General features: G+C 53.4%; 1 protein-coding gene across 1 annotated transcript in view; it reads right to left on the bottom strand.

Moving 5' to 3' along the window:
* LOC140409354 (apolipoprotein L3-like) overlaps window positions 1–19,179 on the bottom strand; it is a 111,343-nt gene that overhangs the window by 49,813 nt on the left and 42,351 nt on the right. The window contains exon 2 of the mRNA XM_072497785.1: window positions 11,114–11,206. Coding sequence (XP_072353886.1) covers window positions 11,114–11,204 — 91 coding nt within the window. The 5' untranslated portion in view covers window positions 11,205–11,206. The remainder of the gene's footprint in view (window positions 1–11,113; window positions 11,207–19,179) is intronic.

Here is a 19,179-nt window from a genome sequence, read left to right as displayed (position 1 = left end):
CAATAGGGATTCCCGGTCGTACGAGAATTGCTTCAGCAGTGAAGGATATGGCTGTTTGCTGGTAGAGGTGGACACAAATATAACATGTCTGTTTCCCACCTGTACGGACAGGAGGTGCCATATCACCCAGGCGTCTGGCCAATGCGTTTGTTACAACACCACTTGCGTTCCATTGAACGCCGGCCTCCAGCTCCTCTGTGGCTGGGCGAATGTCTCTCATATCACTGTTGGGACTAGGGCTTTCCGCATTGCTGGGCGGCCCGAATGGCATTTCAAAGTTGGATAAACTGGGAGGTGTGGGGGGTTCCTTGGCTGTCAGTGATCGGAATTATTTTATTTGCGGCCTTACCATCTTGGGAAATGAAACCTTGGGAGCCCTCGGGGCAATAACCAAGGAGTTGTCTCAGCTACGGTTGTTTGCAATGCAGAACCGGTATGCTCTTGACTATCTTCTGGCCCGTGAGGGTGGGGTATGCGCCATAGTACAGGGCAAGTGTATCATGGGAGTTCAGGACTTGACCGCTAACATCACTAAATTTATGTATCGCATACGGGATCACTTGGACGGGATGCAGGATCCTGGCTCTTGGGGTAACTGGGTATTTGGAGGATGGAAGGACTGGTTGATGAATATGGCCATGTATCTAGTGGTAGCTATCGGCTGCATCTTTGTGGGCCTGGCCATCCTTAAATGTGTGATGGGTAGAATGCGGGGTGCACTGGATCAGATCACCGCCCCAATCACCGAAAAAAAAAATTTAACTGTTAAAATCCATGAGGGTGAGGCAGATGAAGGGGGGCTAAGACAGGAATTGGAAATGCAGCGACGGATCTTTTAGATGAGGAACCGTAGCTATGGATTGGATAGTTCGGTTATCATGGAATGATAAAAGGAGGGAATGACGAATGTGATATAAAATAGTTACTTTAGAGATACTAGTTAATGTAATGTAGAAATAAGCCACTTTGATTCTGGCAGTTAGGGACAAAGGGATTTGAGACCGCATGGAAAAAGCAGGAAGAGGTGTGTCTATGAGAGTGATGCTGCATTGATAGGGGCCAGAGAAAGGGATTGGAGGTGAGCCAATCAGAATAGATCAAACAGGTCAGGAGGGATATAGGCTGACCTATGGGCGTCGAGTATGTGAAACTTGATACCATTTGAATTGATTTGCAGAGATCCCTTTGTTTCTTTGTTCATTCGCTTTCTGGGATATAGGAAACTGGATGTCTCTTATGTTTCTGTGAAATGAACCAAGCTTGCAAGCTAAATAAATAACTTCTTTTTACGTGCGAATCCATCTCAACTTTTATTGAGGCCAGACTGACAGAGAAAGAAATTTGGGAATCAACACCTTCCTCTGACCCTCGGATGGCGTACTTAATCTTCTCCGGGTGGAGAAATTCCGAGAGGTCAGCGAGCCAGTCTGCAGCTGTGGGTGGTGCTGCTGATCGCCAGCCGAGCAGGATTCTCCAGCGTGCGATTAGGGAAGCGAAAGCGAGGTCGTTGGCCCCCTTCCCCATGTGTAACTCTGGCTGCTCCGATACCCCGGAGATTGCCACAATCGGGCATGGCTTCACCCTCACCCCCACAACCCTGGACATTGCCTCGGAGAAGGCTGTCCAGAACCCAGCAAGCTTGGGACAAGCCCAGAACATGTGGGTGTGGTTGGCCGGGCCCCTCTGGCACCGGTCACATCTGTCCTCCACCTCCGGGAAGAACCTGCTCATACGGGTTCTGGTCAGGCGGGCTCTGTGCACCACTTTCAGCTGCATTAGGCTTAGCCTTGCGCAGGAGGAGGTGGAGTTTACCCTGCTCAGTGCTTCGCTCCAGAGTCCCCATCCTACCTCTGTCCCCAGTTCATCCTCCCATTTTTGTCTGGTCTTGTCCAGTGGAGTCTGGGCTCTGTCCAGTAGCTGTCCGTATATTTTCCCACATAGCCCCCCCTTCTCGTTGCTTGTGCCTATCAGGTCCTCTAGTAGCGTGCTTTCTGGGGCCTCGGGGTACCCCATTGTCTCTTTGCGGAGGAAGTGTTTTATTTGGAGGTGTCTCATTTCCTGTCCTTTTGCTAGCCTCCACTTTCTCGTCAGACCGTCCAGTGTCGCCAGTCTGCGCCCTACGTAGAAGTCCCCGACCGTCCATGTGCCCCCGTCCCATCTCCATCTTTTGAAGGTGGTATCTAGCATGGCTGGGGGAATCTGGGATTGCCGCAGATGGGGGCCATGGGGGACATTTTGGTTATCCTGAAGTGTTGTCTGAGCTGGGCCCACGTTCTCAGCGTGGCCGCTACCACTGGGCTCGTTGTGTACCTTGTTCAGGGGGATGGGAGTGCTGCTGTGGCCAGGGCCCGGAGGGTCGTTCCTTTACAGGATGCCTCCTCCATTTGTACCCAATCTGTGTCAGGTTCTTGTCCCCATCCCCTCACTCTTTCTGCCGTTGCTGCCCAGTGGTAGTATTGTAGGTTCGGTAAGGCCAAGCCCCCTTTGATTTTCCCTCTTTGCAGTGTCGGTTTGTGAATTCTCGGGTTCTCTAGGCCCATACAAACGCCATGATTAGACTGTCTATGTTTTGGAAAAAGGCCTTGGGGATGAGGATCGGAATGGATCTAAACAGGAAGAGGTACCTTGGCAGTACGTTCATCTTGACCCTCTGCACTCTTCCCGCCAGGGAGAGTGGGAGTGAGCCCCACCGTTGAAGATCTTTTCTTACTTCCTCCACCAGGCTGGTCATGTTCCACTTGTGGATCTGGGTCCAGTCTCTGGCTATCTGGATTCCCAGGTAACGGAATCTGTTCTGGGCTGTTTTGAACGGGAGCCCCTCCAGCTCTCTCCCTCCCCCATTTGGGTTCACTGGGAATGTCTCGCTTTTGCCCAGGTTATGTTTGTAGCCCGAGAAGGTTCCAAACTCTTTCAGTATTTGCAGTATTGCCTTCAGTCCCTCCTGTGGCTTCGAGACACAGAGGAGCAGGTCATCTGCACAGACTGAGACTCTGTGCTCTCTGTCTCCTCTCCGGATTCCCTTCCTGCTTTTCGCGTCCCGCAGGGCTATCGCCAGGGGTTCGATCGCTAGCGCGAACAAGAGTGGGGACAGGGTGCAGCCCTGCCTTGTTCCTCTCTGCAGCTGGAAGTATTCAGAGCTGGTGGTGTTAGTTCGGACGCTCGCTTTGGGAGCGTTGTACAGGAGCCTCACCCAGGCGGCGAATCCCGCTCCAGGAGCCTCACCCAGGCGGTGAAACCCGCTCCAGGAGCCTCACCCAGGCGGCGAATCCCGCTCCAGGAGCCTCACCCAGGCGGTGAAACCCGCTCCTAGCCCAAACCGCTCCAGTACCTCGAGGAGGTAATTCCATTCGACTCTGTCGAAGGCCTTTTCTGCGTCCAGGGAGACGATCACCTCTGGTGTTCTCTCCCCGGGGGGGGGGGTCATTATTACGTTCAGCAGCCGCCTGATGTTCGCTGTGAGCTGCCTACCCTTGACAAGGCCGGTTTGGTCCTCTGCGACCACCTCTGGTACGCAGCCCTCCAGCCTTTTGGCCAGGACCTTTGCGAGTATTTTCGCATCCACGTTCAGCAGTGAAATGGGTCTGTATGATCCGCATTCCGTCAGGTCTTTATCTTTTTTGGGTATCAGTGAGATTGTGGCCTGCGTTAGCGTTGGGGGCAGGGTGCCCCTTGCCGGTGAGTCCACGAACATGACCCTTAGGTGTGGGGCCAGGGCTGGTGCAATTTTTTTGCAGAAGTCCGCCGGGAACCCATCGGGTCCCGGTGCCTTCCCCGCCTGCATGGAGCTGATGCTCTCCATGATTTCTCCCAGGTCTATTGGTGCTTCCAGCTCCCCCGCCTGTCTTCCCCCACAACTGGTGGTTCCAGTCCGTCTAGGAACAGTTTCATCCCCACGCCCCCGTTGGGGGGCTCGGAGGTGTACAGACCCCGGTAGAAGGTCTCAAATGCACGATGACCTCCTTTGGTTCTGTTACCAGTCTGCCTTTGCTATCCTTTACCTGCGCTATTTCCCTCGTGGCTGCCCGCTTTCTCAGCTGGTGAGCCAATAGACGGCCAGCCTGGTCTCCATGTTCGTAGAAGGTCCCCCGTGTCTGTCGGAGTTGGTACACTGCTTTCCTAGTGGATAGAAGGTTAAAGTCCATTTGCAGCTTTTTCCTCTCCACCAGCAGCCCTACGGTCGGGTCCTCGGACACCCTCTCTTCCCTATCTCTGCTTGCCTTGTAGGCTGTGATCTCTCCTCTAATCCCGGCCTTCAGCGCTTCCCAGAACGTGGAGGGTGAGACCTCCCCGTTTTGGTTGTTACTCACGTAGACGCCTATGGACCGCGATGTTTTTTGACAGAAGGCCTTGTCAGCCAGGATGTCCGTGTCCAGCCTCCATGTGGGGCGCTGGGCACGGCCTGTCTCCAACCTCACATCCATGTAGTGTGGAGCGTGGTCAGAGATAACGATCGCGGAGCACTGCATTCCCGTGATCCCTGGAAGCACCGATTTCCCCACTGCAAAGAAGTCGATACGGGTGTATACCTTGTGCACTTGTGAGAAGTATGAAAATTCCTTCTCTCCCGGGTGCAGGAACCTCCATGGGTCCACCGCCCCCATCTGCTCCATAAATGCTCCTAGTTCCCTAGCCATGCCAGTCTTTTTCCCTGCTCTGGGGTTTGATCGGTTGGTCAGTGGGTCCTGTACACAGTTGAAGTTGCCCCCCATGATCAGTCGGTGTGTGTCAAGGTCGGGGATTTCTGCCATGGTCTTCTTTATGAATTCTGAGTCGTCCCAGTTGGGAGCGTACACATTTACCAGTATGACCGGTGCCCCTTCCAGGACACCGCTGACCATGACGTACCGTCCCCCTGGGTCCGTAACTATCTTGGTTTCCGTAAACCTGGTCCTCTTACTAATTAATATTGCTACCCCCCTAGCCCTCGTCCCGTAGCATGAGTGGTATGTCTGTCCCACCCAGCCCTTTCTTACCAGCCGTCGGTCCTTCTCCCTCAGGTGCGTCTCTTGTAGGTAGATTATATCTGCTTTCAGGCTTCTTAGGTGGGTGAAGACTCTGGATCTTTTGACCGGGCCGTTGAGTCCCCTTACATTCCAGGTAACAATCCTGGTGGGGTTTTTGACCCCCCCCCCCGGTCCTGCGGGGTCACCCATACTTACCTGGTGGATGTGCCCCTGCCCTCCGGGGTTTCCCTTCGTTAGGGGGCCGTACAAAATGGCCGCGGTCACCGCTCACACCATGAGGTCGGGCCCCAGGGCTCCGGGGTTTCCTTTTGTCCAGGGGGCACCCACCATGGCCGCCAGCTGTGTGTACGCCACGTGGCTGCGTCCCTGCACTCCAGGGTCTCCCTTCGTCCTGAAGCCCTCCCGAGTGGCTGTTTGTGGCACCGTCTTGGTTCCTCGCCCTGCTCCATGCCTGCCGAGGCCTGTGTTCGTGCTGCTTATCTACCTCACCCTTCCCTTTGCTTCTCTTTTGTTCTGCGCTCTCCCCCCGACTCCTCTCCCCCCCCTTAGTCCCTGTTCCTCTGGCCCCCCTCTGTGTTCTTCCCCCCCCCCCCCCCCCTTCTGCCCTGCCCCCCCTTCTCTTTGTGCCAGGCGCTCCCTCTCCCCTGAGAAGCGCACCGCGGCCCTCCTTTCTTCCTGCCCTCCCGTGTTAGCCCTCCTGGCTAGCACGGTGGCCCCCCCCTCCCAGCACTTGCCCTGTTCTGGTCCTGTTTTACCTTCCTTTTGCTAGCCCTTGTCTCAACAAACAAAGACAAAGAAATGTACAGCACAGGAACAGGCCCTTCGGCCCTCCAAGCCCGTGCCGACCATACTGCCCGACTAAACTACAATCTTCTACACTTCCTGGGTCCGTATCCTTCTATTCCCATCCTATTCAAAAGCCCTCCTGTCTGCCTTTCTCACCCTCGTTCACCTTGCTTCGCTCCCCCCCGTTGCATTGAGAGGTGGACCGAGCCCGGGAACGAGTCAGCACAGTCCCGCACAGTGCACCAAACACGCGTGTACAGTCCGTGATCGTGTTGTCTCTGTTTGCGGTCTGCCCGCTGCTCTTTGATCCGATTCTTCCTGTCTTTTCCATCCCCGTCGCTTTCATGATGGCCGTTGTGGCTGTCCCTCCCCGAGTTTGTTTGCTCTAACGAACTCTTCCGCTGCCGCTGGAGTGTTAAAAAACAGCTCCTTCCCCTCGAATGTTACCCAGAGTTTGGCCGGGAATAACATCCCAAATTTCACATTACCTTTGTAGAGTGCTGATTTGGCCCCTGTTGAATTCAGCCCTTCTTTTGGCCAGGTCCGCCCCAATGTCCTGGTCCACCCTGATGGTCTTCCCTTCCCACGTGCTCGCTTTTGTCTGCCGGGCCCACTTTATTTTCCTGGTCCTCCACTTTCCCTCTTAGGCTCCCCGGGGTCGTTCCCAGCCTTTTCACCTCGGTTTCCTGAGTTACCATCCTGTCGCTCAGGTCCGAGGCGGCCGTCTCCAACTCCTGAATCGTTTTCTCCTGCACCTCCACCTTGCTTTCCAGGCCGTTGATGGTTCGCTGCATTTTTCCTGTTGTCTCCGCCAGCATCTCCTTCACCGTTGTGTGCAGCTCCGTCCTGAGTGCCTCCCTCATGGCGTTTATCTCCGTTTTTATCTCCTCCTTTATGGCGTTTATTTCCGTTTACAGCACGCTTCTCCATTCCTCCCCCTGTGCGGGGGGGGGGGGATGGTCGCCACGTCCTGTTCCTGCTCCGCTGCTCGGCTTTTCCGCTTCCTGATTCGCCTGAACCTCCGCCTCGCCCCGTGGGGTCGTCTGCCTGCGCGGCCGCAGCTCCTGCTTTTTTCCTTCGCCTTCGCTGCTGTTCCTCCTTACACCTCGCCGTCCCCTCAATTTATTATTTGGAGCCATATTTCTGTCTGGGCCTTCCTTTTAAAAACAATTTTTTTTTAATAAAAAGGGATTTTTTTTTAAAAAAAAGTTTTTTTTCCCCTTTAAAAAAGTTTTTCTTTTTTTTTTTTAATTTGCAGGAGAGGAACAACGAAGGTTGAATTAAAAAATTCTTATTTTGTCCTTGTGATCCTCTCCGTGCTGCAACTTTCAGGCCGTTTCTGAGCGATCCCCACTCCTCCTCCTCGTGCAGTTCACCGGGACCAGTCACTCCTTTTTTTTCCTCTCCCTCTCCAGCTCCGTTGATCGGAGCTTTGGCGCCTGGGCAGGGCCGAATTCGCGGGGCCTTAGCAATTTTTTTTGTTGTTGAAAATTCCCCGGGAAACCCCCCCCCAAAAAAGCCGTGATTTTGCGGCTGTGCGGGAGCGTCTTTGCTGCGGCCGCTCTGTTCGCGATCGCCGCCGGAAGTCCGAATTGCCAAGCTTTTGGCGAAGATGTTTGTAGTGCGGATTGAGGGCTGTGCGCTGGTGTTGATCGGGGGGATCAGACGGGTTTTGTGAAAGGAAGGCAGTTGTCGGCGAATGTGTGGAGGTTACTGAATGTGATTATGGTGCCCTTGGGTGGGACAGGAGGTAGAGGCAGCGGTGGCGATGAACGCGGAGAAGGCCTTTGATCGGGTGGAGTGGGCATATCTGTTTGAGGTGATGGGACGGTTCAGTTTGGACAGGCGTTTGTGGTTTGGGTTCGGCTGCTGTATAAACTGCCAGCGGCAAGTGTGTAGATGAACCGAGTGAGTTTGCGATACTTTGGGCTTTGCCATGGGACGAGCAGGGGTGACCGCTCTTCCCAATGTAATTTTTCAGGAAAGTCAATGGGTTGTGTGGGCAGGGAAGGACCCGAGGGTGCGGTGGGCTTTTTTTGGAATGGGGGCGATGGTGAGTGGGGGGTGGGGGTGGGGGGGGGGGGTGGGCGGGGAGGGCGGGGGGGAGGAGAGAGTGTTGCTGCTGGCATTGCCAAATTTAAGAAATGATCACTGGGCAGCTAACGTTGCGAGGGCGAGGAAATAGACCGTGGAGAAGAGGGCGGTTTGGGGACGGGCAGAGGTGGCATCGTGTAGCGGGAACTAGCTTGAGAGATTTGTGGTTGGCGCCTCTGCCGTTCTCGCCGGCCTAGTATCCCGTTAGCCCGGGGTGGTATCAGCTTTGAGGGCGTGGGGGCAGCGGAGACAGCACTTGGGGTTGAAGGGCATGTCGTCGTGGGCACCTCTTTGTGATAACGGTAAGATGGTGCATGAGGTTCCGGGAGTGGGGGCAGGTGGGAATTGAGTACTTCAGAGACTTCTTTATGGGGGTACATTGGCGGGGCCCGAGGAGCTGGAGGAATTGTTTGAGCTGCCCAAGGGGAACGGGTTAAGGTAGCTGCAGGTTTGGGATTTTGTGAGGAGGGAGGGTCCATCGTTCCCGGGGCTGCTGCCTCTGGTGCTGCAGGAGCAGCGCCTGTCGGGGGACGAAATGGGGGGGGGGGGGGGGGGGGGGGGTGTCGGATATTTATAAGGAGCTGATGGAGAGGGAGGGCGCCCTGGTGGAGGATGTTAAGCAGAAATGGGAGGAGGAGCTGGGAGAGGAGCTGGGATCCGGGACATGGGCTGAGGCTTTGGGGAGTGTCGACGCGTCCTCATCATGTGCGAGGTTAAGCCTCATCCAATTTGAAGTGGTGCGTCGGGCACACATGACGGTGGCGAGGATGGGCAACTTTGCGGGGGTGGAGGATAGAGGGCGGGGCGGAGGGCCACAGATCTGTTTTGGGGGTGTCCAACCCTGACGGGGTTCTGGCAGGGGCCCTGCGATGTCATGTGCGAGGTTCTGGGTGTGGGGGTGGCCCCGGGGTTCGGAGGTGGCAATAGTTGGTGTCGCGGGAGACCGGGGAGTGCAGAGGGGGAAGAGAGGCCGATGTGTTGGGCCTTTGTCTCCCTGATAGCCTGGAGACGGATTTTGTGATGTTAGCGGGACTCGGGGCCACTGAAGGCAGGGGCGCGGGGGGAGCGACCTGGCACAATTCCTGCGGTGGGAGGAGGTCAAGCTTGCTCTGCGGGGTCGGGAGAAGGGTTCACCCAGAGGTGGAAACCTTTCATTGATTTCTTCAAGGAGGATTGAAGGGTGGGAGGAGGAGAGGGTTAAGGGGGTTCAAATGGGGGAGGTGAGACGCGGCAGGGGATCGATGTTGGGGGACTGAGGCACGATCAATTTGGCTGGATACGAAGTTGAATTCAAACTGAGGCTTTATTAGTATCTGAAGTGTGGCCTCCTACAGCAGCTGGCGAAATGGCTGCGAGCTGGAGGCCACGCATATTTATACCCCGCCTCCTGGGCGGAGCTAGCATGCAGGGGCCCAGGTGAACCTGTAGTGCAGGTTCTGCCGTACAACCCTTAATATAGGAACACAGTGGTTTACCACAGGGACTGGAGGCTTGTTTATTGGGATGTGTTATTTGTGTTTGTATATATTTGGTATAATTTTGTTAAAAAGCCTCGAATAAAAATATTTTGTAAAAAGAGCAACCTGCTGACCACAGACTCATATCCCAGTGTGCAACACACACACACACAAACATCCACACACACACACACAAACACAAACACACACACACAAACACAAACACACACACACAAACATCCACACACACACACAAACATCCACACACACACACACACACACACAAACATCCACACACACACACACAAACATCCACACACACACACACACACACAAACATCCAAACACACACACAAACACACACACACACACACAAACATCCACACACACACGCACACACACATCCACACACACACACACACAAACATCCACACACACACACACAAACACACACACACAAACATCCACACACACACACACAAACATCCACACACACACACACACACACACACACAAACATCCACACACACACACACAAACATCCACACACACACACACACACACAAACATCCACACACACACACACAAACACACACACACACAAACACACACACACACAAACATCCACACACACACAAACATCCACACACACACACAAACATCCACACACACACACATCCACACACACACACAAACATACACACACACACACACAAACACACACACACACAGTCCTGGGAGTGTTTGATGGGGACAGTGTAGAGGGAGCTTTACTCTGTATCTAACCCCGTGCTGTCCCTGTCCTGGGAGCGTTTAATGGGGACAGTGTAGAGGGAGCTTTACTCTGTATCTAACCCCGTGCTGTACCTGTCCTGGGGGTGTTTGATGGGGACAGTGTAGAGGGAGCTTTACTCTGTATCTAACCCCGTGCTGTACCTGTCCTGGGGGTGTTTGATGGGGACAGTTTAGAGGGAGCTTCACTCTGTAACTAGCCCCGTGCTGTACCTGTCCTGGGAGTGTTTGATGGGACAGTGTAGAGAGGGAGCTTTACTCTGTATCTAACCCCGTGCTGTGAGTGTTTGATGGGGACAGTGTAGAGGGAGCTTTACTCTGTAGCTAGCCCCGTGCGGTACCTGTCCTGGGAATGTTTGATGGGGACAGTGTAGAGGGAGCTTTACTCTGTATCTAACCCCGTGCTGTACCTGTCCTGGGAGTGTTTGATGGGGACAGTGTAGAGGGAGCTTTACTCTGTATCTAACCCCGTGCTGTACCTGCCCTGGGAGTGTTTGGTGGGGACAGTGTAGAGGGAGCTTTACTCTGTATCTAACCCCATGCTGTACCTGTCCTGGGGGTGTTTGATGGGGACAGTTTAGAGGGAGCTTCACTCTGTAACTAGCCCCGTGCTGTACCTGTCCTGGGAGTGTTTGATGGGACAGTGTAGAGAGGGAGCTTTACTCTGTATCTAACCCCGTGCTGTGAGTGTTTGATGGGGACAGTGTAGAGGGAGCTTTACTCTGTAGCTAGCCCCGTGCGGTACCTGTCCTGGGAGTGTTTGATGGGACAGTGTAGAGAGAGCTTTACTCTGTATCTAACCCCATGCTGTACCTGTCCTGGGAGTGTTTGATGGGGACAGTACAGAGGGAGCTTTACTCTGTATCTAACCCCGTGCTGTAACTGTCCTGGGAGTGTTTGATGGGGACAGTGTAGAGGGAGCTTTACTCTGCATCTAACCCCATGTTGTACCTGTCCTGGGAGTGTTTGATGGGGACAGTGTAGAGGGAGCTTTACTCTGCATCTAACCCCGTGCTGTACCTGTCCTGGGAGTGTCCCATTCTTTACCACGGACATCGATCTGGAAGCGGAGTTGAGATGAGGTTGTTTTGTGCTGCGAATTTGATGACATTTCTGTTGGTGTAAACAAAGTGAAATAAATACAGCAGCAAGATAATCTATTATTTTCTAAAATAAACTAGAAAGGATAGAGGACCTGGTGAACTGGGCCTCATGTATGTAAATGTTGTGTTAATAAATGTCTCTGCACCTTGCCTTGGACTGCCTGTGCCTTTATTAAACTGGCGATGAGGGTAAAACTGGAGCTGTTGATGTGCCAGCTGTCTGGCTGAGCTACATCTCTGAAAATGGTTTTGAACTGAGGTATGGAGTTTGTTGAGTTACGTTGCTGATGTTTTGCCGTTTGGATGTTTTGGACTCTGGTGTGGATGTCTGGAATTGGTGCACAGTGTGCCTGGGGTACATTTGGGAGCCAGCAGTGACTTGGGAAATGAGTGCTTTGCTGAGGTTTTGTCGCCAGCCTGTGTTGTGTGTACTTTTGGAGAGGTATCTGGATGTGGTGTCATTGGTCTGATTTGTAATAATAACCTTTATTATTGTCACAAGTAAGCTTACAGTAACACTGCAATGAAGTTACTGTGAAAATCCCCTAGTCGCCACACTCCAGCGCCTGTTTGGGTACACAGAGGGAGAATTCAGAATGTCCAATTCACCTAACAGCACGTCTTTCTGGACTTTGTGGGAGGAAACCGGAGCACCCGGAGGAAACCCACCCAGACACGGGGAGAACGTGCAGACTCCGCACAGACAGTGACCCAAGCCGGGTTTAATTTTTTATTTTGTCGACTCCTCCACATTGTTCCTCTTCATGGGTTTTGGACTTTTGCGGGGGGGGGGGGGAGGGGGGGGGGGCGGGGGGAGTAGTTCAAAACCTGCGCATGGCACATCCAATTGAGGATGATTGTTTCCCTGTGCTCATTGGGACTGCAAGCAAGGGGGTGAGATAGTTTACTAGCACTGGGATGGAAGGTCAGCTAATGTGAGGCTGACTAGAAAGAATTCAGAACCCTGTAAGCTGGAGCCAGGCCACTTGTGTATAATGTTGAGCTAATAACACCTTATTATTAAGGTGCTTATATACACCTTGACCTGTGTGGTGAACTGCATCACTGTAAATACACAAAGGGTTAATGTAAATACACTTCGACTAGATAGACACTAGAGGGAGCACCAGAGACATGACATACAGACAGTCAACCAATAGGTCAGTAAGATAGGACACGACCAATGGGCAGTCACAATACACACAGAGGTGACACTATCACGGGAGGGCATTACACCAACCCATATTACACCAACACATGCTCAGTCTCTTTCCAGTGGAGACTCTCAGTGAGTACAGACAGTTGATTGAACATCACACCCACCACGTGGATTGTGGCAGACTGGTTAGTCAGTCTGAGTAGCTGTAGCAGGATTAACAGGAGAGTCGAATCCAAGTAGGAGGATTGTTAACTGTTCAATAAATGTGATAAAGCTATCTCCAAGTCTGAACCTTCCTTTGTCAGAGTGCACATCAAGGAAGCAGCTTCTGCTACGTCAAGAGCATAACAAAACACCTTGGACTCCTTGTGCCTTTAGCAAAGAGTTAAAATGGTGACTGGGCACAGGAATGGAGTGGTGTTGAGCTGGAGGAAGTTTACTATCGAGCAGGGAGAAGGGGGGACAAGCATCATAGAATTTACAGGGCAGATGGAGGCCATTCGGCCCATCGAGTCTGCACTGGCCCTTCAGAATGTCCCATTCACCTAACAAGCACGTCTTTCATGACTTTGTGGGAGGAAACCGGAGCACCCGGAGGAAACCCACGCACACACGGGGAGAACGTGCAGACTCCGCACAGACAGTGACCCAAGCCGGGCATCGAACCTGGGACCCTGGAGCTGTGAAGCAACAGTGCTAACCACTGTGCTACCGTGCTGCCCAACAATTGCATACTAATTCAGTACATTGCAGGACTGCGTGGTCTGGCTACTCCCTGGATACGTTCACTGAAAACGTCGGGGAGCTTTGGAGTGCTTTCAGTGTCACTTTGTGGTTGCTATAAGTGACCGGAAAGAGTATAATTTTCTTTCGTTATGTTTTTGTGGAATCAGTTGCTTTGCTAATCCACAATTAGTTCCTGTTATAGAGTGGGATGACCATACATCTTATTATTTAAACCCATTGCTGATGTCATCTGTAATTGCTGTGATGTCATTAGTTGCTGATACCTGTGTATATTCTATTCAGCTACTGTTGCTTCATTGTTTATCTCGGTGCTCCTGTTTGAGACCATTTTATACTTGGTCATTTTTATATATTAAAGATTAAAGAAGATTGATTTTAACTTTAAGATTAATGTGTTTCGATTACCGTTCTGTGGTCAGTAGAGCGACACGGTGGCACAATGGAAAGAACACCCCACTTAAGCCCACACCTCCACCCCAGCCCCGTAACCCAGTAACCCCACCTAACCTTCTTGGACGCTTGAGGGCAATTCATCACGGCCAACCCCCCTGACCTGTACATCTGAGAGAGGAAACCGGAGCGCCCGGAGGAAACCCACCCAGACACGGGGAGGAGGTGCAGACTCCGCACAGACAGGGGCCCAAGCCGGGAATCGAACCCGGGACCCTGGAGCTGTGAAGCAACTGTGCTAACCACTGTGCGGCTGTGCCGCGGTGGGAGACTAACTGCTGCTGGGACAGAGGGAGAGATACTGGGAACTGGTGGGGGGCACAGATACTGGCTTCTTGTGGGTGGAGTAGGGAGGAATACTAGCGGGTGGGGAAGAGAGGGATATTGGCTGCTGGTGGTGGGAGAGATAGAATCATAGAAACCCTACTGTTCAGAAAGAGACCATTCGGCCCATCGACACCGCACCGGCCCTCCGAAGGATCACCCAACTCCTGCAACCGCACTCTTGAGGGGCAATTTATCATGGCCAATCCACCTGACCTTCACATCTTTGGACTGTGGGAGGAAACCCACGCAGACACGGCGAGAATGTCACCTGAAACCAGAATTGAACCCGGGTGCCTGGCACTGTTGAGGCAGCAGTGCCAGGCACTGTGATACTTGCTCCCCCACCAGTAACTGGCTGCGTGTGTGGTGAGTGAGAGAGTTTGCATTGTTAACGCGTGTGGGACTGCGTGAATAAGGATGTATGTGCGTGTGAGGAAGAGAGAGGTGAGTGTCATAATATACACCAGTATATCATGGTGCAGACACACACTGATGGACACACAGTGGGACCAATCAACACACAGAACACCGCAGCCAATCACCAGTTAGAGCACACGCACTATAAAGACAGGGGGCATCAGAGTTCCCGCTCATTCGAGCTGCAGCTAGCTAGGAGGACAGAGCTCACAGCCTGCAACACAGACCTTCACCATGTGCTGAGTGCATCGACTGGTTAGGACAAGGCAAAGGTCTTTAGTTAAAGCTAGTATCGCTAGGTGAATGAAAGTTTGGAGCGCTACGTGTTCCAACAGCGTTTGCAGGGTAAGGCTGAACCTTTCCAATCCTTTCTCACGCACCTCCGCATCCTTGCGCAGTCTTGCAGCTATGGGCCCACCTCCAACTCCATGATATGCGACCAGATCGTTTTCGGTGTTCAGTCTGACCCCCTACGTCAGCAGCTCCTCAAAGTAAAGCAGCTCACCCTAGCGACCGCCATTGAGACCCGTGTCTTACACGAAAACGACACAAGTCGGTATTCCCAAATCCAAGCGGCTGAAACGGCGCGGCAAGGTCCCCACGAAGCGGAACGGGTCCAAGTAATTGAGCAACTCCAGGGCCTCAGCCTGGATGAGGGCAGCCATTTCGCGCGCTTTTCACGGACTCCCGCGTTTGTGCACACCAAATGAGGGGATGACGACGTCAAAGAACGTAATGCGCAGGTGCGCACCATGCACGACTGCACCGCGCATGCGCGGTGGCGCAGCAAACGTGCTGACGCTACGACGTGCGGCAACTGTGGCCCCGCCCATTTAAAACGGCAATGCCCTGCCAAATCCCGACAATGCCTATGATGTGGTAGACTTAGCCACTATGCTGCCTGCTGCCGAGCTGCTCAGCCTGCCAATTCATATCGCTTCAGCCAGCCTCGCAGGAATGTCCGGGCAATTCAACCCACGGTCACCGAGTCCGATGCGGCCCTCCCACACAGCAGTGACACCGAGGACCCGAAGGCGCCTTTTTGAGTCGGTGTCGTGACAAAAAACAGGCTGTCCCCGAAGCAAAGACACCAGCCGCTGTCGGTATACAGCATCGATCCAGACGATGAGTGGTGTGCCACCCTGACGGTCAACCGGTCCCAAATACGATTCCGCCTGGACACTGGTGCCTCCGCCAATCTCATTGCGCGGTCTGACTTCCAAAGCCTTTGTGTCAAACCAGCCATCCTTCCATCAGCCTGCCAGCTATTGGATTGCTGCTAGCGGCTCGGTCCAATTTGAAGTGACGCACAGGTCACGCAAAGCCATCCTTCCTTTTGAAATTGTGGGCTCCTCGAAAGCCTCCCTGCTTGGCGCGCAGGCATGCAAGCTGTTGAACCTAGTTCAGAGAGTTCACTCTCTCTCTCCTGATGACATGTCTGCCTTTCAGGACACCGACTTCAGGGCGCAGCTCGACGCCATCATCGAAGGCATGGGCAAGCTCCCATATACCTACAAGATCTTATTGAAACAGAATGCCACGCCTGTGGTGCACGCACCTCGCAGGGTCCCAGCACCCCTCAAGGACCGCCTCAAGCAGCAGCTGCAGGACCTCCAGGACCAAGGAGTGATCTCCAGAGTCACGGAACCAACCGACTGGGCCAGTTCCATGGTATGTGTAAAAAAGCCTTCCGGCGAATTGAGAATTTGCATTGATCCCAAGGATCTGAATCGCAATCGCAATATCACGAGGGAGCATTATCCAATTCCCAAGCGCGAAGAGATCACATACGAGATGGCTCGCGCCAAGCTCTTCACCAAACTCGACGCCTCAAAAGGATTCTGGCAAATCCTGCTCGACAAATCCAGCAGGAAACTCTGCACATTTAACACCTACTTTGGCAGATATTGTTACAACAGGATGCCGTTTGGTATCATATCTGCTTCAGAAGTGTTCCATAGGACCATGGAACAAATGATGGAAGGCATTGAAGGTGTTCACGTCTATGTCAACGACAATCATTTGGTCCACCACCCCGCAGGAGCATGTCAGTCGCCTCCAGCGCGTGTTCAAACGCATACGTGAGCAGGGCCTACGCCTCAACAGGGCCAAATGCTCTTTTGGTCAGACGGAACTCAAATTCCTCGGGGACCATATCTCCCAGTTGGGTGTGCGGCCGGATGCAGACAAGGTGGCTGCTATCACAGCCGTGAAAATGCCAGAGGATAAGAAGGCGGTCCTCCGATTTCTGGGCATGGTCAACTTTTTAGGGAAGTTCATCCCTAACCTCGCCTCTCATACCACGGCTCTCAGGAGCCTGGTCAGGAAGACGACAGACTTCCAATGGCTCCCTGCCCACGAGCGCGAATGGAGAGAACTCAAAACCAAACTCACCACGGCCCCGGTCTTAGCTTTCTTTGATCCAGCAAAAGAGACCAAAATTTCAACCGATGCCAGCCAATCCGGCATTGGGGCAGTGCTCCTGCAACGCGATGAGGCCTCATCATGGGCTCCCGTTGCATATGCGTCACGCGCCATGACCCCCACGGAACAGCGCTCTGCGCAGATAGAAAAGGAGTGCCTGGGCCTTCTGACCGGTGTGGTTAAGTTTCACGATTATGTCTACGGACTTCCTCAATTCACCGTCGAGACCGACCATCGCCCGCTGGTCAATATAATACAGAAAGACTTGAACGACATGACGCCTCGCCTCCAGCGTATTCTTCTCAAGCTCCGGCGATACGACTTGCAGCTGGTATACCCCCCAGGCAAAGACCTCATCATTGCTGACGCTCTCTCCAGGTCAGTCAACACTCCGTGTGACCCAGCGGGATTCGTCTGCCAGGTTGACGCCCACGTGGCCTTCGTGATCTCCAATCTACCTGCCACGGATGAACGCCTTGTCCAAATTCGCCGCGAGACGGCGGCTGACCCCTTGCTACAGCGTGTCATGCGCCACCGAACAGACGGGTGGCTCAAGGGCCAACGCCCTCAGTTCTATAATGTCAGAGATGATCTAGCGGTAGTAGACGGGGTTCTTCTGAAACTGGACCGCATTGTCATCCCGCATAGCATGCGCCAGCTCGTCCTGGAACAGCTACACGAGGGCCATCTTGGCGTGGAAAAGTGCCGCCGACGGGCCCGAGAGGCAGTGTACTGGCCCGGCATTAATGAGGACATAGCCAACACAGTGCTCAACTGCCCCACTGGTCAGCGCTTCCAGCCGGCCCAACCACGTGAGACCCTGCAACCCCATGAGTTGGTCACGTCACCATGGACCAAGGTGGGCATCGACCTGTTCCACGCGCTGGGCAGAGACTATGTCTTGATCATGGACTACTTTTCAAATTACCCGGAGGTGATACGATTGCACGACATCACATCGTCTGCAGTCATCCGTGCCTGTAAGGACACCTTTGCTCGTCACGGCATCCCACTCACGGTGATGTCGGACAATGGCCCCTGCTTCGCAAGCCAGGAATGGTCCAACTTTGCCAGGCGGTACAATTTTGCCCATGTGACATCCAGTCCCCTGTACCCCCAATCCAACGGCAAAGCGGAGAAGGGCGTCCACATAGTCAAACGGCTCCTCTGGAAGGCTGCCGATGCTGGGTCCGATTTCTACCTCGCCTTGCTGGCCTATTGCTCTGCCCCACTGTCCACTGGCCTGTCGCCAGCCAAGCTGCTCATGGGTCGCACCCTGAGGATGATGGTGCCGTCCATTCATGTCCCAGACCTCGACCACGTCCCGGTCCTTCGCCGGATGCAGCTGTCTCGTGCACAGCACAAGGCGGCTCATGACTCCCATGCAGCTGATCTCCCTGCTCTGGCTCCAGATGACAATATCCGTGGCCATCTTCCGGGTGGTGGCTGGTCTGCAGCCGCTGTTGTCCTTCGGCAGGTGGCTCCCCGCTCGTTCCTGGTTCGTCTACCGGATGGCTCCATTCTGCGCCGCAATCGACGTGCCCTTCGTCTCGTTCCGCGCTCGCTACGTGATCCTCCACTGTCGCCTCGCCCTCCTGCTGACCCTGCCATGGACTAAGCAGAGATCCCGGTCACTCTGCATCCTCCTCACTCTGACGCAGTCCAGCCCGCTCCTCAGCCGGCGGCTCCCGGCCCACCCTTGAGGCGATCAACCAGAATTCGTCGCCCACCTCAGAGACTTAATTTGTGAACTTTGTGGACTTATGGACTTTCTGATTTGTTCTGTTCTTCTGTTTAATCAATTACATGGTTTGTATATCGGGTTCATCTCGTTATTCTTGTGACACACTGTTTTTCTGCACCAGGCACCTTCCCATGTAAATAGTTTAGTTCTCATGTACATAGTCCTGTAGATATTTCGCACACACGTAGTCAGGGACATTCACCATACACTATTTATTGCCACACAGGTACATTTTTTTTATAAAAGTGGGGGGGGATGTCATAATATACACCAGTATATCATGGTGCAGACACACACTCATGGACAGAGAGTGGGACCAATCAACACACACAACACCGCAGCCAATCACCAGTGAGAGCACACGCACTATAAAGACAGGGGGCATCAGAGTTCTCGCTCATCCGAGCTGCAGCTAGCTAGGAGGACAGAGCTCACAGCCTGCAACACAGGCATTCACCATGTGCTGTGTGCATCGACTGGTTAGGACAAGGCAAAGGTCTTTAGTTAAAGCTAGTATCGTGTTAACCCACAGTCAGAGTATGTTAAACAGTTAATGATTCAATAAAATAGTGTTGCACTGTTTCAAGTGTTTGTGACCTGTATGTGTTCCTCGGACCCAGAACACTCAACACGAGGGGGCCTGGCTCATTCCCAGTATCAGGGTTACACTCACCCCCACCCCCCAACACACCAATACACTCACACACCTCCAATA

This window comes from Scyliorhinus torazame, chromosome 3, assembly GCF_047496885.1.
Source record: "Scyliorhinus torazame isolate Kashiwa2021f chromosome 3, sScyTor2.1, whole genome shotgun sequence".
Lineage (NCBI taxonomy): Eukaryota > Metazoa > Chordata > Chondrichthyes > Carcharhiniformes > Scyliorhinidae > Scyliorhinus > Scyliorhinus torazame.
This window is presented reverse-complemented; position numbering and strand designations above follow the sequence as displayed.